General features: G+C 43.0%; 1 protein-coding gene across 1 annotated transcript; it reads left to right on the top strand.

Annotated features, from left to right (window-relative positions):
- Positions 1-219: 219 nt before the first annotated feature.
- Positions 220-24,154, top strand: LOC144333646 (gastrokine-3-like). Its single transcript, XM_077958767.1, is given in 7 exon segments — positions 220-231; positions 1,488-1,541; positions 1,723-1,857; positions 3,518-3,625; positions 4,636-4,807; positions 22,626-22,647; positions 24,016-24,154. Coding segments are annotated over 7 exon segments (642 nt in total).
- Positions 24,155-24,615: the final 461 nt, after the last annotated feature.

Raw genomic sequence — 24,615 nt, 5'->3', positions numbered from 1 at the left:
AAGAGAAATACTCAGATGTAGTTAAAGAAAAGCAATAACTGTGATTACATAAACTTGCCTTTTTTCCTCCCTAAATGGTATCCAGATCACAGGAAACTACCCAGAACCCCTTATCATGGCAATAGTTGAAAGGCATAGGACTATACAAACCAGATTTAGAAAATAAATGGGACATGGAAAATTCTCCTATGCATGCTGTTGCGTGGGGCATGAGACACCATGAAACACCTTGTAAGTATATTTTCTAATTTCAAATGTAGGTGATTATGTTCTCAGAACCAAAATAGCCATGGAAAAGTTCTTTTTTCCCCATGGACTCTTCAAATTAAACTCAAGTAGAATTTAGAATTTTCAAATATTAATTCGAAAAAACATAGCCTCTCTGTTTTGGAACGTCTGAACAAAGAGTCTCTCCCAAAGGAGGTAATAACTAAGATCTTAAAGGTCCAGAATCCTTGGGGGTTACGTAGATATTCATATTTTAGGGTCTTCTTTTCCTAGACTTGTCTTATTTACAAATTTCCAGTGAAGGAAAGTTTCAGACATATTTAATATATACCAACCCTAATAGTTTCATAACATAGTGTTGCTATTTGCAGCTCATATATTTCCTCTATTAGCCTTGCAGTATCATGATGATTATTCATAGAGTAGCTGTTTTCTTTTCTTTTGTATATGTATCTCGCCTTTGTTTGCTTTCGTTACATGTGGGATGTTGTGTGGGATATTGTGGGGTGGGGGAGAAGGAGAGTTCCGGAGCCTTCAGTAGACCAGATGAGGCTGAGGATGGAATGTAGGGAAACATTCATTGTGCACTTTCTCACCTTGTCCTGTTTCTGCTCCCACCAATTCTCTCTGACTTACTCTCTGATGATTAAAATTTCCTCAACAAGCAAGGTAGGCCACACTGAGAAGAAATTATTAACTGCAAATATCCAATAATTAGTCACATTTAATTAGCATAATCTATTTCAAAATAAAGTGCAAATAAGTGGTTCATGGTCTTTTATTCTCAGGCAAAGTGGAGAATCTAGAGGAAAGGAAATCAGGAAGATATCAGTTTCCAGAGAGGGCAGAGAGGGAGTCTCAAATGCTTGGAAAGAGAGGGGAAGGTGCAGAAAAAGAAGACTGAGAAACTGAGGTCTCATCACTTATTTTACGATTTGGCCTGAGATGGTCCTTCCCCAGGTGCACATCAAGTGGCTGGGCAGGCTGCCTAATATTTAGCCCAGTGATTAGCAATGCATGTAGAGTGAAGCAAAAGGTATCCCTGACTGAACTATATAAAGCTTTGTCTCCTGAGTAGCCAGCATATCAACCATACTGAGTGACAGTCTCCTGATACACTGGGTCCCCCACGCCATGAAAGATGATGGGAGTTAGAGATCATTTAAAGAAGGCTCCAGCCCTAGCAGGGCTTGGGGCTCTGGACTCTGAGTTCACCCGAAGCTAAGGCAAAAATGCCTTGATATTTGTTTCCATTTCAGTTTGCATCTTCTATCCTTGTGGTCTTCTTCCTAGCCCCATCCCTGGCCATGATAGTGAGTAAGGATGGAGAGAGTTCAACCTGTCTAGTCCTCCTTTAGCAGAAGCATTTAAAAAATTGATAATTAAGGGCAACCTTCTCAAATTTCCTGTGGGTACCTCTAAAACCTGCAAGGCATGGGCAAAGTAGGAACTCTGAACTTTCAACTTTTCTCATTGTTGCTTGGTTTTCTCCAGAACATCCATGACAACCATCCTCTTAATGGATCTGTTGGGACTCAAATTATCCATGTCAGTACCTTTCAAGGTATGGTCAGCATCCGAGACAATAATGTTTTCAGTGAGTGGGACGGAATCCTAGACTACAAGAATGTAAGATGAGAAACTCATTCATTACAATGTGAAAGAAAGCCATGTCTGGTCCAAAATGTAGCCTTGTGCTTTTCCAGAGAAAAGAGGACATTTGCCTTCTCTAGGTTTAGGTCCTTGATGGACATGCACATTATTAGGTAAGGGAACAGCTTTTCTGCAGTTGCAGTGACTTCTTTTTGAGCCAGAAAATATAGGAGGAATTCCAGCTGGTCTATAGGGATCCTACATCCCCTATGTTCCTGTGAGGTGTTGACTGTAATCGGCCACTGAAGGTCTCTGATCTCAGAAGCCTCCGTGTCTTGTAACTGGTATGTGCTGTAGAATTTATTTTGTCTTGACTCCTGATTTTAATGCTAATTTCCTAAGAAAAAGAATGATATATTTTCATTTTTAGAAATCTGACTGCAACTTGCCCATCACTTTCAATGGTAAGACCTAGCAGAAAGACCCAATATTGAGGAGGCTCCACCTGTGTGCTTGGCCTGGCTCTCTGAAAGAAAAGCACTATAACCCCAGGGACATCACTCAGCCTTTGTGTGTCTCAGTTTCCCCATCTGCAAATCAGCACCAATAGGTACCATTTCTACCTGGCAGGATTCTGAAGAGTTAACTGAAGTAGAAGCACACACTCCTTGTTCTGTCTGGCAAGGCCTGTCCCATCTGGCCCCGCCTTCTCCCATCTGGCCCCACCCCCAGTCACATCCATGACATCCCCTCCATCACTCTGGGCATCTCAGGAGGGGCACCTCAGACACAGGCTTTCTCTCTGCTCCAGCCTGTATCTGCTCTGCTCCCTTCCCTGACCACTTTCCTCGATAGTCACCTAACCCACTCCTGATTTCCTCAAGGTAATGTCCCCCGAATCCCGCTAGAGGGCACACAGTCTACACAGGCAAGTGATTTTTAACTCTGCTCTATGCCATGGAGACTTTTCTTCAAACAAAAATATTCCATGGTAGTCTATGACATGGAACAGAAGAAGCCGGAACTACTCCGGCAGGCGAGCCTTAGGCTCAGTCAGACGCAGCTGGAGAACCACTGCTCTACTCCAGGCTGTGAGAGGCCAGATGAAAGGCCCAGGGACTCATGGAGTCAGTGGCAGACCCAGGGCTAGAATCTGAGTCTAGAGGGCCTGGCCCAAGGTTCCTGACAACCTCGTACGTTCAGAGAGCACTCCGTAATTTTCACAGTGCCCTCACCAGCTCTCACAAGCAGTTAGTTTCTCCTGTCATCTTCACAGCACCCCTGTGGGAGAGGGGCTATCATTATTTCTGCTTTCGGATGAAAAAACAGAGGATTGTGGAGCCCACTGAGGACCATGATGGTTGCTAAGTGGCAGAACAGGACCTGCAAGTCAGCCTTATTATTAGATCTAACTCCCTATCCCTCCCATCCCACCTGTCCATTCACTGTGTGCAGAATGCCCTGAGAGATTCCTTTCCTCACCCACATCACAGGACAGTGCCAAAAGCCCCGGGAGTAGCAGGGCTCTGCACATGTCAGCAGTCCTGATGCTGGCGTTTTTCTGGTGCCCAGAGTGGCACTCTGCTGGGTGCTGTACATCACAGTCAGAAGAGCAGTCGTGCCACACTGATAGAGAGTGGATGTCCATTGATATTGTGACTGCAGGAATGACGTGTTTCTCCTGTGCTGCTTTAAGGCCCTGTTGGCGGCTAACATATTTAACAAGATAGCCTGTGTTCTGGCCAAGATGGACCAAGTAGTCTTCCCAAGTTTGGATGACATTAGCAAGGCCCTGGACAAGCAGGTAAGTGAGGCCGGTTCACTGTGGTTCCCTTTTAGTTTGGTGTTTTCCAACTCTGCATCCAACGTCCTAGGACAAGGCTGTGCACACAGAGAGACTTGGGTCAAGCTTGTTCTTAAGGCCCATGAAATTCTACCATCATACCAAGCACTCCAGGTGCAGTTGATGGCTCATTCAAGTCAAGTCATAATTTAATCAAATAACAGTTCTATGGGGTGATCTCATTTTGATGAATTCCAGAAGGGTTTGAGCTACATGTTAGTGAATATAAATTGTTGAATGCAAATACCAGAGTGAATTGATAGAATATTCACATTCTCCTACCTTCTTTCTCTTCTGCCAACCCCCTAAACATATCCACACATATTCTCTTCAGTCGAAAATAAGCCCAGGACTGCTGAAGCTCTCTTCCCCTCGGCTTCTTAAATGACAAAAGTAGTCCAGTAAGTTAAAAATCAGCAGGTGGTCCTGGGCAAGTCATTGAAATCTGCTGTCATTTGCTTAAGTAGCCTGCACAGCACACTTGGCCGACACTGATATCCATGGCAGGAGGTGCTGACTCTCCGGGGGGTAAAAAACAATACACTTCAGGTCACATAAAAATAAGGCAACTTACCAATTTTTTTTTAAGAGAAAAGCTGAAAGTATCCCATCTGTTTTAACAAGCAAAAACATAATATAATGCAACAAAAAAATTAAAGCATTCTATATTTTCATTAGAGATGAGAAAGCATTAAAGAGCGAATGAATTATTAAGTTTAAAGGGTGAAAGGAGTGGACAGGAAAAGTCACCTGAATGCACGGGCAGATTTTTCTGGAGGAATGTCATCACCTTGTGGCCAGAGAGGATATTGCTATTAGAGACTTCAAGGTTCAGAGCTATTCTGGTCAATTCTATCACCCCATGCACTGCCTCCACTTACTCATGGGCCAGGGTCTCAGATCCTTTTTGTCCTGTCTGCTGTGCCACCTGCAAATGTTGTCTCATCATTTTGATGTGTCACCCCTTCCAGGCTTTTAAGCATTACCCATCAACTCGCGGCCTGACCCACACTGTTTTACCCAGTCGGGTCTAGAACTTAGCACAATATGGAATGCCCATTAAGGACATGTGCAGAGATGACCCCACCTACTTTGCCCGACAGCAAAAAGAAGGTATGTTAGCAACCAAGACCAAGACCATGGGTGAGTCAAAAGGCACAGTATGACTTTTAGGTTATTGACAAATTCTAATAACAGTTGTTGGGTTTGTTCTATTTATTTGCTACTGGATATAAAAACAATGGGGCCTAGGATGTATTCACCTCTGGTTGCAGAGATGATTTCCTGACAGCGGGGCTTGTTGAGAATGGGGAGCTAACTTAGCTTTATCGGGAGGTTAAGTTCAGTCATCTCATCAGTGGGATTTGACAGTGGGTAGATATCCTCGCTTGACCCAAAGCCTCATCGCCCCCTGCCCAAGCAACACAGTGTCCAGCATCCCATCATTAGAGTCTCATTGCTTTAGGATCTCCAGTTTCCTCTTCTGCAAGCTGCCCAGAGGTTGGAAGGCAAAACTCTAATAGTTATAGATCACTCTGGAAAAGGAACATCTCAGTGGCTGGCACTCCTGCTAGGGATGCGGTAGGGGAGCAGTGGTAACCAGTTGGGAAAACTACTAGGCAAGACTTGAAGAGCCGCTTTCTAGCCCAGATAGTCAATAACCACTTCCCATTAGGCTGCTGCCAGTCACTTACATCTTAATATAAGTTAACCCAATGAACAAGGTTTCTTCATAACAGGAAGATCCAGCAGGAAAACAGGAAGAACTTGAGGGGCTGGGGTTCAGAAGGATGATCAAGGATCATCCTCCTCTGCCTACCCCCTGAATGGTGTGCTTGAAAGTGATGGGGAGAATGGAACCAAGCTGGAAAGCACTCTTCAGGATATTATCCAGGAGAACTTCCCCAACCTAGCAAGGCAGGCCAACATTCAAATTCAGGAAATACAGAGACCACCACAAAGATACTCCTCAAGAAGAGCAACCCCAAGACATATAATTGTCAGATTTGCGAAGGTTGAAATGAAGGAAAAACTGCTAAGGGCAGCCAGAGAGAAAGGTCATGTTACCCACGAAGGGAAGCCCATCAGACTAACAGCGAATTTCTTGGCAGAAACTCTGTAAGTCAGAAGAAAGTGGGGGCCAATATTCAACATTCTTAAAGAAAAGAATTTTCAACTCAGAATTTCATATCCAGCCAAACTAAGCTTCATAAGTGAAAGAGAAATAAAATCATTTACAGACAAGCAAATGCTGAGAGATTGTGTCACCACCAGGCCTACCTTACAAGAGATCCTGAAGGAAGCACTAAACATGGAAAGGAACAACCGGTATCAGTCATTGCAAAGACATGCCAAGCTGTAAAGACCACTGATGCTAGGAAGAAACTGCATCAACTAATGGGCAAAATAACCAGCTAACATCATAATGACAGGATCAAATTCATACATAACAATATTAACCTTAAATGTAAATGACCTAAATGCCCCCAATTAAAAGACACAGACTAGCAAATTGGATAAAGAGTCAAGACCCATCAGTGTGCTGTATTCAGGAGACCCATCTCATGTGCAGAGACACACATAGGCTCAAAAGAAAGGGAGGGAGGAAGATCTACCAAGCAAATGGAAAGCTAAAAAAAAAAAAAAAAAAAAAAAGCAGGGGTTGCAATCCTAGTCTCTGATAAAACAGACTTTAAACCAACAAACAAAGATCAAAAGGGACAAAGAAGACCATTACATAATGGTAAAGGGATCAATTCAACAAGAAGAGCTAACTATCCTAAATATATATGCACCCAATACAGGAGCACCCAGATTCATAAAGCAAGTCCTGAGAGACCTAAAAAGAGACTTAGACTCCCACACAATAATAATGGGAGACTTTAACACCCCACTGTCAATATTAGACAGATCAATGAGACAGAAGGTTAACAAGGAAATCCAGAACTTGAACTCAGCTCTGCACCAAGCAGACCTAATAGACATCTACAGAACTCTCCACCACAAATCAACAGAATATACATTCTTCTCAGCATCACATCGCACTTATTCCAAAATTAGCCACATAGTTGGAAGTAAAGCACTCCTCAGCAAATGTAAAAGAACAGAAATTACAACAAACTGTCTCTCAGACCACAATGCAATCAAATTACAACTCAGGATTAAGAAACCCACTCAAAACAGCACAACTACATGGAAACTGAAAAACCTGCTCCTGAATGACTACTGGGTACATAATGAAATGAAGGCAGAAATAAAGATGTTCTTTGAAACCAATGAGAACAAAGACATAATGTCCCAGAATCTCTGGGACACACTTAAAGCAGTGTGTAGAAGGAAATTTATAGCACTAAATGCTCACAAGAGAAAGCCGGAAAGATCTAAAATCAACACCCTAACATCACAATTAAAAGAACTAGAGAAGCAAGAGCAAACACATTCAAAAGCTAGCAGAAGGCAAGAAATAACTGAGATCAGAGCAGAACTGAAGGAAATAGAGACACAAGAAACCCTTCAAAAAGTCAATGAATCCAGGAACCGGTTTTTTGAAAAGATCAACAACATTGATAGACCACTAGCAAGACTAATAAAGAAGAAAAGAGAGAAGAATCAAATAAATGCAATAAAAATGATAAAGGGGATATCACCACCAATCCCACAGAAATACACACTACCATCAGAGAATACTATAAACACCTCTACACAAATAAACTAGAAAATCTAGAAGAAATGGATAAATTCCTGGACACATACACCCTCCCAAGACTAAAGCAGGAAGAAGTTGAATCACTGAGTAGACCAGTAACAGGCTCTGAAATTGAGGCAATAATTAATAGCCTACCAACAAAAAAAAGTCCAGGACCAGGTGGATTCACAGACAAATTCTACCAGAGGTACAAAGAGGAGCTGATACCATTCCTTCTGAAACTATTCCAATCAATAGAAAAGGAGGGAATCCTCCCTAACTCATTTTATGAGGCCAACATCATCCTGATACCAAAGTCTGGCAGAGATACAACAAAAAAAGAGAATTTTAGACAATATCCCTGATGAACATCGATGGTGAAAATCCTCAATAAAAGACTGGCAAACCAAATCCAGCAGCACATCAGAAAGTTTATCCACCAAGATCAAATTGGCTTCATCCCTGGGATGCAAGGGTGGTTCAACATAAGCAAATCAATAAACAAAATCCATCACATAAACAGAACCAAAGACAAAAACCACATGATTATCTCAATAGAAGCAGAAAAGGCCTTGGACAAAATTCAACAGCCCTTCATGCTAAAAACTCTCAATAAACTAGGTATTGATGAAACACATCTCAAAATAATAAGAGCTATTTATGACAAACCCACAGCCAATATCATACTGAATGGGCAAAAACTGGAAAAATGCCCTTTGAAAACTGGCACAAGACAGGGATGCCCTCTCTCACCACTCCTATTCAATGTAGTGTTGGAAGTTCTGGCTAGGGCAATCAGGCAAGAGAAAGAAATAAAGGGTATTCAATTTGGAAAAGAGGAAGTCAAACCATCCCTGTTTGCAGATGACATGACTGTATATTTAGAAAACCCCATCATCTCAGCCCCAAATCTCCTTAAGCTGATAAGCAACTTCAGCAAAGTCTCAGGATACAAAATCAATGTGAAAAAATCACAAGCATTCTTATACACCAATAACATACAAACAGAGGGCCAAATCATGAGTGAACTCCCATTTACAATGGCTACAAAGAGAATAAAATACCTAGGAATCCAACTTACAAGGGATGTGAAGGATCTCTTCAAGGAGAACTACAAACTATTGCTCAATGAAATAAAAGAGGACACAAACAAATGGAAGAACATTCCATGCCCATGGATAGGAAGAATTAATATCATGAAAATGGCCACACTGCCTAAGTTAATTTATAGATTAAATGCCATCCCCATCAAGCTACCAATGACTTTCTTCACAGAATTAGAAAAAATTACCTTAAATTTCATATGGAACTAAAAAAGAGCCTGCATTGCCAAGACAACCCTAAGCAAAAAGAACAAAGCTGGAGGCATCATGCTACCTGACTTCAAACTATACTACAAAGTTACAGTCACCAAAACAGCATGGTACTGGTACCAAAACAGATATATAGACCAATGAAACAGAACAGAGGCCAGAAATTACACCACACATCTACAACCATCTGATCTTTGATAAACCTGACAAAAACAAGAAATGGGGAAAGAATTCCCTATTTAATAAATGGTGCTGGGGAAACTGGCTGGCCATATGTAGAAAACTGAAACTGAATCCCTTCTTTACACCTTATATAAAAATTAATTCAAGATGGATTAAAGACTTAAATGTTAGACCTAAAACTATAAAAACCCTAGAAGAAAATGTAGGCAATACCATTCAGGACATAGGCATTGGCAAGGACCTCATGACTAAAACACAAAAAGCAATGGCAACAAAAGCCCAAATAGACAAATGGGATCTAATGAAACTAAAGAGCTTCTGCACAGCAAAAGAAACTACCATCAGAATTAACAGGCAACCTACCGAATGGGAGAAAATTTTTGCAATCTACCCATCTGACAAAGGGCTAATTTCCAGAATCTACAAAAAACTTAAACAAATTTACAAGAAAAAGACAACCCCATTGAAAAGTGGGCAAAGGATATGAAGAGACACTTCTTAAAAGAAGACATTTATGCAGCCAACAGATACATGAAAAAATGCTCATCATCGCTGGTCATCAGAGGAATGCAAACCAAAACCACAAGGAGATACCATCTCACACCAGTTAGAATGGCGATCATTAAAAAATCAGGAAACAACAGGTGCTGAAGAGGACGTGGAGAAATAAGAACGTTTTTACACTGTTGGTGGGAGTGTAAATTAGTTCAACCATTGTGGAAGACAGTATGGCGATTCCTCAAGGATCTCGACATAGAAATACCATTCGACCCAGCCATCCCATTACTGGGGATATACCCAAAGGATTGTAAGTCATGCTGCTATAAAGACACATGCACATGTATGTTTATTGTGGCACTATTCACAATAGCAAAGACTTGGAATCAACCCAAATGTCCATCAGTGACAGACTGGATTAAGAAAATGTGGTATATACACAGCATGGAATACTATGCAGCCATGAAAAAGGATGAGTTCATGTCCTTTGTAGTGACATGGGTGAAGCTGGAAACCATCATTCTGAGCAAACTATCACAAGGACAGAAAGCCAATGAAATAAAAGAGGACACAAACAAATGAAAGAACATTCCATGCCCATGGATAGGAAGAATCAATATTGTGAAAATGGCCACACTGCCCAAGTTAATTTATAGCTCATCCCCATCAAGCTACCAATGACTTTCTTCACAGAATTAGAAAAAAGTACTTTAAATTTCATATGGAACCAAACAATGTGGGAACTAAACAATGAGAACAGTTGGACACAGGGTGGGGAACATCACGCACTGGGTCTTATTGTGGGGTGGGCGGATGGGGGAGGGATAGCATCAGGAGAAATACCTAATGTAAATGACGAGTTGATGGGTGCAGCAAACCAACACAGCACATGTATACCTATGTAACAAATCTGCATGTTGTGCACATGTACCCTAGAACTTAAAGTTTAATACAAATAAATAAATAAATAAATAAACAAATAAGAACCTAAGCTTCTTGCTGAGTCCATTGAAATAATTTTTTAGTCTCTCTGGGAGTGCCTAAAAGTAGCTAAGAATGAGCCCAGTGATCTTCCAAGCAGGGAAATCGTCTCTCTTCTTTTCTTCCTCCCTTGGGGCAGCCCCTGTCATTGACATAGGCTGACATATTCAGTGCTGCACAACTGGGAGAAGGGGCCAGGGAACCCACAGCCCCCAGAGTCCTCAGCCGAGCTGTCTCCACTTGCTGCCCCTCCATGGCGTCCTGCCTTTGGGCAGACACTGCCATCTCTGCCACTAATCTGGGGAGCCTCAGGGGGCTTAAGGAGCATGAGCCCTCTGGACCCAATGTAGAAATAAGAAAAATGAGTCTCTCCTCACCCTTTGGCATCTCAATCATTCATGTATGCCCTGTGTATTAGTCTGTTTTCACATTGCTATAAAGAACTGCCCGAGACTGAGTAATTTATAAAGAAAAGAGGTTTAATTGACTCACAGTTCTGCATGGCTAGGGAGGCCTCAGGAAATTTACAATCATGGCAGAAGGGCAAGCAGGCATGTCTTACATGGTGGGAGGTGAAAGAGAGAAGGAGGAACTGTCAGACATGTATGAAACCACCAGATCTCATGAGAACTCACTCACTATCAGGAGAATAGCATAGGGTAAACTGCCCCTATGATCAATCACCTCCCAACAGTCCCTCCCTCAAAATGAAATTTGGGTGAGGACACACAGCCTAATCATATCACCCTGCAATGTATACCCTAGTTTCTTAGAGAAACTAGTGAAAAGAAAAGGGAGGACTTTTCTCATCTGTGGCTACTGTTGTTTTTATACTCAGTCCCCACCCACCACCCTGGGACCTGGAATATGAGTTCCCTGGGGACTGGACCAGGGACAAATTTGAGCCTGAAACATCACAATGTGATTGAACTGCTCCTCCCTCTCCAGAGTTTACTGGATTAGGACTGTGTCCCAGCCCCCTCTTTCCTGAGCAGGTCTGCCCTGACAGAGTCTTTAGTCCTGCAAATGGGCACTTGGAGGATTACCAAGAAATCTTTAAGTAATGTCTAAATCCCAGCTGGGACCCACTCAAAACTCTCTCGCAATAAATAAAACTATCCTGCAGGAATTCCATCCTTGCTCAAGAGTCCTTTCCCAGAGACAGCAGATCTAAAACAGAGGTCAAATTTCCTGGCCTCCTTGTTTCAAGAAAGGCACTCCATTGACAGACTTCCCTTTAGGGGGAATATCTTAATTTCCTTACTAGTCCTTTCCACTCCTGATGGTGTCACTTCTAATTCTCCCTGTCACTCCTGCTTCTCTGCAGCCTAGGGAAGAGCCAGCTGTGTCCAAGCTCAGGACCGTGGGTATGGGCGAGCTGGCTTGCCAGCCCTGGAAGGCAGCTGCCCAGTGTTCATTTTCTGGCTACCTGCTCACTCTGTGCTCTTAGTTTCCTTCCCAAGGGATCAGGAGCAGTGCACCTTATCCTTCCTGGAATGTGCTGCTTCTCCTTGTCCTGCTGTCTGCTTGGGGCAGAGAGACCCTCCCCACAACTTAACCCATATGTCAGTAGTTATTCCTGTGGAGGCCCTCCATTGAGCTGAGTTAGTTTGGGCAATGCTTTACACACAGGCAGTACCCCAGCCGTCCACAGCAGGCAGAGCTGTAGCTGTCCATTGACTCACATCCTCCCCATCCCTGAAGGGAGACCACAGCACTGGGTCCTCTGGCCTGGCTCCAGGCCACAGGCAGCTGGAACCCGGGCCTTTCAGCGCTGATAGGCTCTAGCCATGGCCAACTTCTGTGTATCTTGAGACTGCTGAAGACTGAGTGGGCCTCCTTTTTATTTTGCGTTTTAAATTTTAAAAATATATTAACATTTTTATCGAGCTATACAATAAAGTGCAGATTTTAAGTGCACAGCTCAATGAATGTTTACATATATACATTCAATGTAGTCATCAACCAGAGGAAGACATAGAACATTTCCAATGCCCCAGAAGGTTTTTTCATGCCACTCCCAGGTAATACCCAACCTCACCCTTGGCCCCCAGGGAGTGGAAAGGGAAAGTAATAGAATTATCCTTTAATTTATCCTCAGCATAATGGAATACGCTGAGGAGTTCTCAGCAAAAATCAAACACACGCTGGCAAGTCTCTTGAGGTGGGGGTCAACGGCAGATGGTAAGGGGTTGGCAAGTAGCCCCAGAATTCTCCCTATTGTGATTAGTTTGGGTCAAACAGGAGAAAAGAGAAGCTAACAAAGGTCATGAATAAGAGGACAGGATGATTGTCCATTGACCTGGTGTTGTGTACCTAAGGCCATGCCCTTACGGGTGTAGCAACAGTAACTTTTTAGAGGAAGACTGAAGGGTGAGCTGCATCATTAGAAGCAGTGAGGGGTGAATTCCTGGGCTGTCCCTTCTTGGGGTCATATACTGCTGCATGATCTGGAAGGGCCATGCTGCAGCCAGGGAATCCTTCCCTAGTGGTTAAAAGCATGCTGAGGAAATGGACTTACCACCTTAAAATAGGGTACACCTAGACCCTAAACCCCAAGAAGCACTTGATTCCATTCTTGAATGTGTGCTGAGCCCTTTGCTGCAACATCAGACATTTCCTCAAGAGCCAAGGGAGAATTAGGGACAGTGTCTGGACTGATAAGAAGGAATGGCAGGCCAAACAGAGCTGGGCAGTGAGCTTCAAGTGACAATTGCTTAAAGTTGTCCTAGGAATAGCCCTCCGTATTGGGTTTCCACAGCATGAGTACAGGAATGTGGTGAGCCTGGAATTTTCAAAGGGGCTTTAGGGGTGAAAGAAGTGGAGACCCCAGTGCTGGGGTGGGCCCAGATCTAGAGGCATGTGTACTGATTGGATTTATGCAGCCTCTTTCAGGTGTATCTGTAAGGAATGCTTTCAGCTATGAAAAAAGAGAACTCAGTCACAGTGGCCTAAACAGACAGAGACTGATTCAGACTGATTCAGATCATGTGAGTACAGAGAAACGTAGTCCCAGCTGGTGCAACTCGGGAATAATGCAGTCAGACATTCTAGCTCTTTCTTTCTTTCCTCAATCTTCCTTCCCTAGGATTGTTGCCTTATGGTCCTAAAATGGCCAATCATCTCCTGACTCCTCATATCCTCATTGAGGGGAGGATGACAGGAACGCACAAAGGGCAAAGTCACATGCCGGCTGAGTCTGTTCCTCCTTATCAGGAATGAGAAATCTTTCCCGAAAGCCCCACTTAGCAATTTCTACTTACAACTCATTGGCAGGAACTGAGATCATATGGCCACCCACAGGCCAATCACAGGCTGAAGAAAATGATATTGCTTTATTGTCTTAAAAGAAACCAAGACTGATTTAGCCCAAGCTTTCTCAGTCTTGGCACTGTAAACATTTGAAGCCAGAACATTCTTTGTTGTAGGGCGGTGCCCTGGGCATTGTAGAATGTTTAGCAGCATCTCTGGTGTCTACCCATTAGCATACCCTCCAGCTGTAACAATCAAAAATGTCTCCAAACACCACTAGATGTCTTCAGGGGAGGGGAGAAAAATCACACCCCAGTTGAAAACTACTGATTCAGACCAATCATGATTAATTCCCTGGAACCAAAGGAATGTATTTTCTAAAATTAAGGTGGTGGTTGTTGTTGTTGTTGCTGCTACTTAAATTGGAGCCGTGTTAGAAGGAGAGAGGGAGGTGGGGAATAGGGATTGGGTAATCAATGGACTGGTTTTGCCACAGAATATTAGACAACTGTTACCAGCAACAGATGAATAAGCATTTCTTTTAAAGGTCATATCCTCTTTAGTTTCTGCCTGTTTGGGGTAACTTTATTGTCTTCAAATGGCTACTGTTTATATTTTTTTCCAGGTTTATAATTGTTATGGCAGGAAGGTTAGTCTGATATCAGCTACTTCATCATTATTAGAAGCTAGAAGTCTCAATATTTTATTAATTCACCAATTTATGTTTATTATATTTGAGTTAACAAATGCTTGAATTCATTCATTCAGTCAGTTATCCAAACAGATATTTGTATAATAAAGTATTTGTTTGGGTCCATGTGTTCTAATCCTGGGAGCTCTGAATGAACAAATCCTATTTAATTCTATCTCAGATGAGCAAAGGAGTTTGCATGACATGTGGCATGTCATTTACTGTGAGAAACACAATTGTATGGGAAATAAGAAAAATAAGAACCTCATCTACATGCCTCACCCAGCTTCCTGCAAAAGCTCCATTGGCACACTCATATCCTGGGCCAGGCTGCTCCTTCAGGCCAGCTTTTAAAACACACACACACACACACACACACACACACACACACACACACACACACAAACATCAGTATATTTTATGGGCACAAATAAGAAAAGGAAGACAGAGGGACCAGTGGAGACACAGAGCAGGCAATAGACACACACACTGGTCATGTGTCCTTTTCAAGAGCTGCCCATTTGGGAGACAGTCTCACCCACCTCAAAGGTCTTTTTGCAGAGCCAGGGCCTGCAGCTCCTCCAGGTCTGGGGTGGCCTCAAGGTGGAAGGCACTCTCCCTGCCATAGCTCCTCTCAGGGCTGGGCTTCTCACTTGTCTTCACCCCAGGATGATGCCTACACAGTCCAGAGCTTCATAAACGCAGTTTCTCATGAACCAACCCACTCAGCTGTTGCCTTCCCAGGAGATCTATATGGAGCGAGGGACCAGGACCAAAGGGCTTCGTAGGCACTCCCTAGGTATTATTGCTGTGAATAAGCACTGGCTATTGTGACTCACTGACCTCGAAGAAGGGACAGGCACATGGGACGGGATGCCTAGCAGATGTCAGAAGTGGTTCAAACATGCAGGGCAGCACATTGCCGTCTGTAACTTAGAGACGCTGCCATGTCCAGTGGAGAGAGACTCAGGACACCAGAGGTTCATGAACAGCCAGCAGACACTCCCCACCAGCACCCCTACTGTTTGACTGGGTTGGGATTACTCCAAACTTTAAATCCCTGGGCATTAAGGGATTAGGGATCTAATACTCTGAAAAGCAAGTTGAAGTCTGGGCTATCACTAGTGGGATCTGAACTGGTAGATTCCGTGGTCAGACAGGCAGCATTGTGTTTGCTGTCTCCGTTTGCTGAAGGCTTGGTGTCCTATGAGGGGAAATGGGAACAACAGAGCACCTAGATGAAGGAGCAAACACAATGCTGGATGTTGCCAAGCACACAGGTGTACCAGGACCTCCTGCACTTGGGAGCTTACATGACCCCTCCTGCACTTGGGAGAAAATAGTACCAGGGAATGCCCACAAGGCCACATCTGAAGCAGCGAGACCTGCTGGGCCATCCGAGGGCTACCTCTGGCTGAGAATTAAGGAAGTATCAACGAGCTGGCCACTGGGCTCATTTGTGGAATGGGAGTGTGAAGGTGGGTGGTGTGGTCTAGGGGCCCACATGGAAGGCCTGGAGGGGTATTGGGATCCAGGAGACTGAAACAACATGGAGCTGGGGAGAGAACCAAGGAAACAACTCAGAGAGAACAGTGAAGCCAGACAATATTTTCCTTCTGGAATCTTCTCCAACTGTAGAAGAGAAGCAGTCTACCTCCCCCCGGCCGCACCCCACTGGAAGCCTGCTTCCCTGTAACCCTCGAGGTCCTAGAATTGGCACCATGATAAAATCAGAAGGAGGGCTGGCCCTGCAGAAAGTATTAATAGTTCATCCCTGGATTTGAGGAGCCTGCGCAGGCAGGAAACAGGCTGGGAAATTCCCTTCATTCTGCCCAGGAGATGGCTAATTACAGAAAAATCCTGCCAAAGGCAGTCTGCAAGCCTTTCTCCGGAACTGGGACACAACTGCTTCCCTTCCCACCACACCCTGCCCCAGCCTGCACCCTGGGTGGTGCTATCTACAAGATGTGGGTAGGGGAGCAGCAGGGAAGAAATTAGCCTTCTCGTTTTTAAAACTCATTTAAAAAGTGGCAATGTCTCCTGTGGAAAGTGGTAGTGCCACTTTTTAAGTGATTCATAAAAAGGGAAAGACTAATTTGTACTTGAGTCCTAGTGTGGGCAAGAAGAGACCATGTACCGTGGGATGGGTCACTTTCTAAAGGTCACTACCCTTTGGGGAATGAGGAACAGAGCCGAAGTAGGCTGGAGTAAGGATTTTACCTGTCCACTACCAGCAAAGGACCTGTCACAGGAGAAAGGGGGTTGGGGAAACCAAGATGACAATGCCTATGAGTGTGGCATGATTAATACTGTGTAAGGAGAAAGCTCAAAGCATCAGCCCCACTGGGAGGGGTTTGGAGAGAGGCGAAGCCCTGAGGACGTTTTGCTACAGGGCTGGGACTATGGCCCAACCAGAATTAATCCCCTTCCACAAAGGATGCTCCGAAGAGCCTTCCGCAACTGAAAGGTCCTCCTCTCTTTCCTTCTCCCTCATTCTCCATGGGTTTCCAACGCTGGATACCTGCTCTTCCATCCCATAGAAAGCCAGATTGCTCAGCTGGCTTGAAAATAAACTAGTCAGGGCACAGATGACCTAGACCTCTGCCTTTTCCCTACCGAACTAACATGCCTCTAGGTCCCCATTGTGGATCCACAGGGCCATTCCAGGCTGACTGTGCATTGGAGGGTACCATCAGTTCTCAGCTGGGCCACTAGGAGGAGAGAGCACTGCCAGAACCCGCTAGACTCTGGGCAGGGAGGCATAACTCAGCTCAAGCCAGCTTTTGTAGGGTGACCAACTCTTCCAACATCCTGGGTGCTTTGTGGTGTTCAGTCTAGGTTTGCTCCTTCTCCCTGATGGCCCAGAGAGGGTCTCTGGCTTGAGCATCCAGTAAGTTAACGAGTCGATATCTACTTTTTTCGGCCTTTAAGAGGGGGCTAATTATGGAAAAAATATAACCAAAGCCCCAGCTTCATTGTAGCTTCCATTTAGACACATTCCTTTTAGGGAGTGCCTGTTATGCTCCACTGACTGCTCCTAACATGTATTCAGCATGACAACAGCAAAGAGGAGAGTTAGGGAACAAATGCTAAAAATAGGAGCAATGCTACAAAAAATTAATGAGGATAACACATCTCTAAGCAGTAGATTCCAAAGGAAGTTACCAGTCATAACACCCCTTCCTATACCCCACCTTCCTACCCCTAATGCTGGCCACAGGATTGTGCCCCACATGAGCCAATCAAGATCATATACAAAGATTTTAAAATTAAAAGTAATTTGAAATTAGAACTAAAAGCAGTCCTTTTCTCTCTGATAATCAATGTGGGAAGATGAGGACCAATAGCGGTTGACTATAGTGTAGTTGACAGTGGTATTGGCTCTATCCTCATGGAGAAACCCAGTGTAAGATACTGAGGTTGAATGTAGAGAGGAGAGTTGGGACACACAAAGAGAGTGTGTGGTCACCTTCAGGCATCTAGTTCTGCTACTCAAGACCAGAATATCTCTTTTCTTCCATGGTTAGTTCTATGAGACAGTAAATTCCCCCTTGGCCTCAGCAAATTTGGTTTGGTTTGCATCACTTGCAAACACCAAAGCCCCAGCTCAGACACTCTTCCATTCATTTGGCACTTTATTATGCATTCTTTACTGTTGTTATCAAATGTTTTCATACAAATGCTTATTTCCCCAACAAGAAAATAACTTTGGCAGCTATGGTAGCTTTGCCTTGGGCCTCTTGCCCCAGCATACCTGTCCCAGTGCTGAGTACATGGAAAGTGCTCAAAATGTATTCATTGATGACCATTAAGAAGTAGATGTACAGTTTTAGAAATAAAAATAGTAAATGGCACATAGAAATTATTATTTTTTAATGTTATTAAACTCCTTTTACAAGACAATCAGAGGAACCCCAAAACTTTTGTGGCTAGTTTTCAACTGTATTTGAGTTTCCACAGTGACGATAAGGAGAATTGGAAAAACCTACTTCTTGTTGCATTTTTAAAAATAAGCATTTATGGCCGGGCGCGGTGGCTTAAGCCTGTAATCCCAGCACTTTGGGAGGCCGAGATGGGCGGATCACGAGGTCAGGAGATCAAGACCACCCTGGCTAACACGGTGAAACCCCGTCTCTACTAAAAAACACAAAATATTAGCCAGACGTGGTGGCGGGCGCCTGTAGTCCCAGCTACTCGGGAGGCTGAGGGAGGAGAATGGCATGAACCCGGGAGTCGGAGCTTGCAGTGAGCTGAGATCCGGCCACTGCACTCCAGCCTGGGCGACAGAGCGAGACTCCGTCTCAAAAAAAAAAAAAAAAAAAAAAAATCAGCATTTATTTTATATGCAGGGAGTACATGTTCAGGTTTCTTTTTTTTCTTTTCTTTTTTGAGATGGAGTCTCGCTCTGTCGCCCAGGCTGGAGTGCAGTGGCCGGATCTCAGCTCACTGCAAACTCCGTCTTCCAGGTTCACGCCATTCTCCTGCCTCACCCTCCTGAGTAGCTGGGACTACAGGCGCCCGCCACCTCACCTGGCTAGTTTTTTGTATTTTTTAGTAAAGACGGGGTTTCACCGTGTTAGCCAGGATGGTCTCGATCTCCTGACCTCGTGATCCGCCCGTCTTGGCCTCCCAAAGTGCTGGGATTACAGGCTTGAGGCACCGCGTCTTACATGGGAATATTGTGTGATGTTGATGTTTAGTATACACATCCCATCACCCAGGTAGTGAGCATGGTACCAGATAGTTAATTTTACAACCTGAACCTTCTTCTCCCCCTCCTTCCTCTAATAGTCTGTAGGGTCTATTGTTCCCATGTTTGTGTCCACGTGTACTCAATGTTTAACTCCCCCTTATAAGTGAGAACACGTAGTATTTGGTTTTCTCTTCCTGCATAAATTTGCTTAGGATTATGGCCTCCAACTTCATCCATGCTGCTGCAAAGGACATTATTTCATTCTTTTTCATGTCTGTGTAGTATTCTGCGGTATATATGTACTATGTTTTCTTTATCTAATCTACCATTGATGGGCACCTGGGTTGATTTCATGTCTTTATTATTGTATACAGTGCAGCAATGAACATATGAGTGCATGTGTCTTTTTGGTAGAATGATTTATTTTCCACTGAGTATATACTCAGTAATGAAATTGCCGGCTCAAATGGTATCTGTTTTTTAAGTTCTTTGAGAAATCTCCAGACTGATTTCCAGTGGCTGAACTAAATTGCATTCCTGCCAACAGTGTATAAGTGTTCCTCTTTCTCCACAGCCTCACCAACATCTGTGGATTTTTTTACTTTTTGATAATAGCCATTCTGACTGGTGTGAGATAGTATCTCTTAGTGGTTTTATTGGTGTTTCTCTGATTATTAGTGATGCTAATTTTTCATATGTTTGTTGGTCACTTGAATGTCTTCTTTTAAGAAGTATCAGTTGATCTCCTTTGCCTGTTTTTAATGGTGTTATTTGTTTGTCACTTGTTGATTTGTTTAAGGTCCCTAAAGATTCTGGACAGATATTTTGCCTTCATCAGATCCATGGTTTGAGAATGTTTTCTCTTATTCTGTAGGTTGTCTGTTTACTGTGTTAATAGTTTTATTTGCTGTACAGGGGCTCTTTAATTAGATCCCACTTCTCTGCCAAGGCTAATGTTGCCAAGGTTAATGTTGTATTTCCTAGGTTGTCTTCTAGGATTTTTATAGTTTGAGGTCTTTGAGGTCTTTGATCCATTTTGAGTTAATTTTTGTATATGGTGAGAGGTAGGGGTCCAGCTTCAGTCTTCTGCATATGCCTAGCCTGTTATCCCAGCACCATTTATTGAGTAGGGAATCCTTACCCCATTGCTTATTTTTGTCAGCTTGTTGGAGATCAGATGGTTGTAGGTGTGTGACTTAATTTCTGGGTTCTGTAACCTGTTCCATTGGTCTATGTGTCTGTTTTTGTACCAGTACCATGCTGTTTTGGTTACTGTAGCTTTGTAGGGTAGCTTGAAGTCTGGTAGTGTGATGTCTTCAGCTTTGTTTTTTGTTTGTTCATTTGTTTTGTTTTGTTTTGTTTGCTTTAGGATTGCTTTGGCTGTTTGGGCTCTTTTTTGTTCCATATGAATTTTAGAATAGTTTTTTTCTAATTCTATGAAGAATGGCATTGGCAGTTTTATAAGAGTAGCAATGAATCTGTATATTGCTTTGGGCAGTATGGCCATTTTAACAATATTAATTTTTCTAATCCATGGTCATGGATTTTTTTCCATTTTTTTGTGTCACCTATGATTTCTTTAAGCCTTGTACAGATCTTTCTCCTCCTTAGTGAAAACTGTATTCCTAGATATATCATTTTGTTTGTGGCTATTTAAGAGAGTTTGTGTTCTTGATTTTACTCTCAGCCTGGACACTGTTGGTGTATAGAAATGCTACTAATTTTTGTACATTTATTTTGTGTCCTGAAACTTTACTGAAATTATTCATCAGTTTTAGGAGTCTTTTGACAGAGTCTTTAGGATTTTCTTGGTATACAAATGTATCATCAGCAAAGAGAGATAGTTTGACTTCTTTTCCTATTTGGATGCCTTTTATTTCTTTCTCTTGCCTAATTTCTCTGACTAGTACTTAGAGTACTACCTTGAATAGGAGTGGTGAGAGTAGGTATCCTTGCCTTGTTCCTGTTCTTAAGAGGAATGGCTCAAGCTTTTGCCCATTCAGTATGATGCTGGATATGGATTTGTCATAGATGGTTCTTATTATTTTGAGGTATGGTCCCTTTATAGATGTTGAATTTTTATCGATAGCTTTTTCTGCCTCTATTGAGATGACTATGTAGGTTTTGCTTTCAATTCTGTTTATGTGGTGAATCATATGTATTGATTTGCCTATGTTGAGCCAGGCTTGCATTCCTGGAATGAAGCCTACTTGATCATGATACATTAACTTTTTGAGGTGCTGCTGGATTTGGCTTGTTAATATTTTGTTAAGGATTTTCACATCTATTCAATCTTGGGAGATTTTGTGTTTTCAGGAATTTATCCATTTCCTCTATATTTTCTAATTTGTGTATGTTCATAGTAGTCTCTGAGGATAAGTATTTCTGTGGATCAATTGTAACACCACCTTTGTCATTTCTGATTGTGTTTATTTGGATCTTCTTTCTTTTTTATTCATCTAGCTAGGTGGGTCTATGAATTGTATTTATTCTTTCAAAGAAACAACTATTGGTTTCATTTGATCTTTTGTATGGATTTTGCATCTCAATTTCATTCCATTCTTCTCTAACTTTAGTGACTTCTTTTCTTCTACTAGCTTTGGGGTTGGTTTGTTCTTTTCTGTCTAGTTCTTTTAGGTGCAAGGTTAGATTGCTAATTTGAGATCTTCCTAACTTCTTTATTAAGGCATTTAGTGCTATAAACTTTCCTCTTAACAATGCTTTAGCTGTACCCCAGAGATTTTGGTAAGGTATATCTCCATTTTTAGTAATTTCAAAGAATTGTTTATTTCCTCCTGAATTTTGATGTTCACGCAAGAGTTATTCAGGAGCAAGTTGTTTAATTTTCACGTATTTATGTAGTTTTGAAAGATCTTCTTGATATCGATTTCTTTTTAATTGCACTGTGGTCTGATATTAAGGTTCGTATGATTTCAATTTTTTTGAATTTATTGAGACTTTCTTGCCTACCTAGCATGTGGTTGATCTTGGAATGTGTTCCATGTGCAAATAAGAAGAATGTATATTCTGTCTTTGTTGGGTAAAGTTTTCTGTGGATATCTATTAGGTCCAATTGGTCAAGTATCAAGTTTAAGTCCAAAGTTCCTTTGTTAGTTTTCTGTCTCAATGATCTGTAAGTAGGATGTGAAAGTCTCCCACTATTGTTGTGTGACTGTCTAAGTCTTGTTGTAGATCAAGAAGAACTTGTTTTATAAATCTGGGTGCTCCAATGTTGGGTGTGTATATATTTAGAATAGTTAAAACTTTTTGTTGGATTGTACCCTTTGTCATTATGTAATACCCTTCCTTTTTTCCAATAAGCCTACTGTGGTCCAGGCAATACCCTTCTTTGTCCTTCTTAATTATTAAGGGTTTAAAGTCTGTTTTATCTGATATAAAACTAGTGAATCCTGCTCTTTTTTGTTTTCTATTTGCATGATAAATCTTTCTCCAACTCTTTACTTTGAGTCTGTGGGTGTCATTACATATAACATAGAGCTCTTGAAAATAGTGGATGGTTGGGTCTTGTCTTTTTATCAAGCTTGACACTCTGTGACTTTTAAGTGGGGCATTTAGCCCCTTTACACTTGGGGTTAGTATTGATGTGTGAGATTTTGAACCTGTCATTGTGTTGTTATGTAGACTTACTGTGTAATTGCCTATAGTGTTTGTGGGCTATGTGCTTAAGTGAGTATTTGTGGTGGCAGGTGTTATTCTTTTGAGTCCATATTCAGCACTCCCTTAGGACCTCTTGTTAGGCTGGTCTAGTTGAAACTAATTCCTTCAGCATTTGCTTGTCTGAGAAGGGTTTTATTTCTCCTTCACTTATGAAGCTTAGTTTGGCAGTGTATGAGATTCTTGGTTGGAATTTCTTTAAGGATGACAAAAATAGACAACCCCCCCACCCAACACCTGCATCTCTTCTGGCTTGTCAGGTTTCTGCTGAGACGTCCACTGCCAGCCTAATGAGAGTCCTTCTGCATGTGACTTGACCCTTCTCCCTAGCTGTCTTTAAGATTTTTTTCTTTTGCATTGACCATGGTGAATCTGATGACTATGTGCCTTGGGGATGGTCATCTTGTATATTATCTGACCAAGGTCTTCTGTATTTCTTGAATTTACATGTCAACCTCTCTAGAGAGATTAGGAAAATTTTTGTGGGCTATGTCCTCAAATATATTTTCCAAGTTGCTTATTCTCTCTCCTTCTCTCTCAGGGATGATAATGAGTCATGAATTTGGTCTCTTTACATAATCGCTTATTTCTGGGAGATTGTGTTCATTTCTTAAAGCTCTTTTTTCTTTATTTTTGTCTAAGTTGATTCAAAGAACCAGGCTTCGAGCTCTGAGATTCTTTCCTCAGCTTGGTCTATTCTGCTGTTAATACTTCTGATTGTATTATGAAATTCTTTTTTCAACTCAACAAGCTCAGGTTGGGTCTTTTGTAAAATTGCTATTTCATCTTTCAGCTCTTAAACCATTTCACTGGATTGCTTGGTTTCCTTGGATTGGATTTCAGTTTTCTCCTGGATATTTATAAGCTTCATTGCTATTCAGATTCTGAATTCCATGCCCGTCATTTCAGATTGGTTAAGAACAATTGCTGCGGAGCTAGTGCGCTCATTTGGAAGTAAGGGGACACTCTGGTTTTAATTGCTACAGTTCTTGCACTGATTCTTTCTCATCTGGGAGGGTTGGTATTCCTTTAACTTTGGTGTAAACTGAATATAGTCAGTGGCTTCATTTCTGGAAGTTTTCAGAGGGCTAAGGCTCTAAACAGTCTGTTGAATTCTAGTCCTCAGCCTGGCAGGAAGGAAAATTAGCAGTTTTTCGTGTTGTAGTTTGGGCTGAAATCCAGTAGACGGCGCCTGAGAGCAATGGGCGGTGGCTGGGCTCTCATTCTGCCACCTGGCTCGTTTGTGTATCCGGGCCTCTGAGGCCGTGCTCTGTGGTGCAAGGATGAGAGGGGTAACCCCTCACCAGGTCCCCTCCTGGGTTTTGGGGGGAAGGACCCCTGATCACTGGCACTGTGGCCGCGGCTTTTTGTTGTTGTTAGGTGTTCCAGGTCGTGGGGCTCCTTCAAGCAGAGGTCCAGCAGGGAGACAGGCCCCACCCTTACTGGACCAGCTCTGCAGAGGGAGGCACGCCTAGGTTCCACACCAGCCCACGAACCTGTGCGGCTCACCCCTCTCTGAGAGTTTTCTGAGAGTTTGGGCTCCTCTTCTGATGAAGCACCGGGCCCAGTTCCGCACTCCGCACATCGGAGCCATAGACCGTAGCCCTGGAAAGGACGGACCTGCTCACAGCTCCCTCCCTTGGACCCTGGGATCTGTGTGCACTGGGGGGATCCAAACAGCTCCCAGGCTGCCGGAATGCACTCAAGTGGAGCAAAGCACCCGGGATGAGCAGCTGAGGCTGCACTGTGTACACACTCCTGTGGAGTGGCCGGGCAGGAATCCTGGGAGGGACTGGCAGGCAGGTGGGCCTGCGGGACGGATATGCCCTAATCCCACGGGGAAGCCCTTCTTCTCCCATTCTGGTGGTTATATGGGGCCAGAGCCTCTCAGAGGGAGACAAGGAGCCCTGGGGGATGAGTGCTCCCGCAGAGCTGTCTCACAGACAAAGTCTCCAGCTCCGTGCCTGCTGAAACCCTTTC

The sequence above is a fragment of the Macaca mulatta genome, chromosome 13 (genome assembly GCF_049350105.2).
Source record: "Macaca mulatta isolate MMU2019108-1 chromosome 13, T2T-MMU8v2.0, whole genome shotgun sequence".
Taxonomy (NCBI): domain Eukaryota; kingdom Metazoa; phylum Chordata; class Mammalia; order Primates; family Cercopithecidae; genus Macaca; species Macaca mulatta.
The sequence above is the reverse complement of the archived record's forward strand: the minus strand, read 5'-3'. Positions and strand labels throughout refer to the sequence as shown.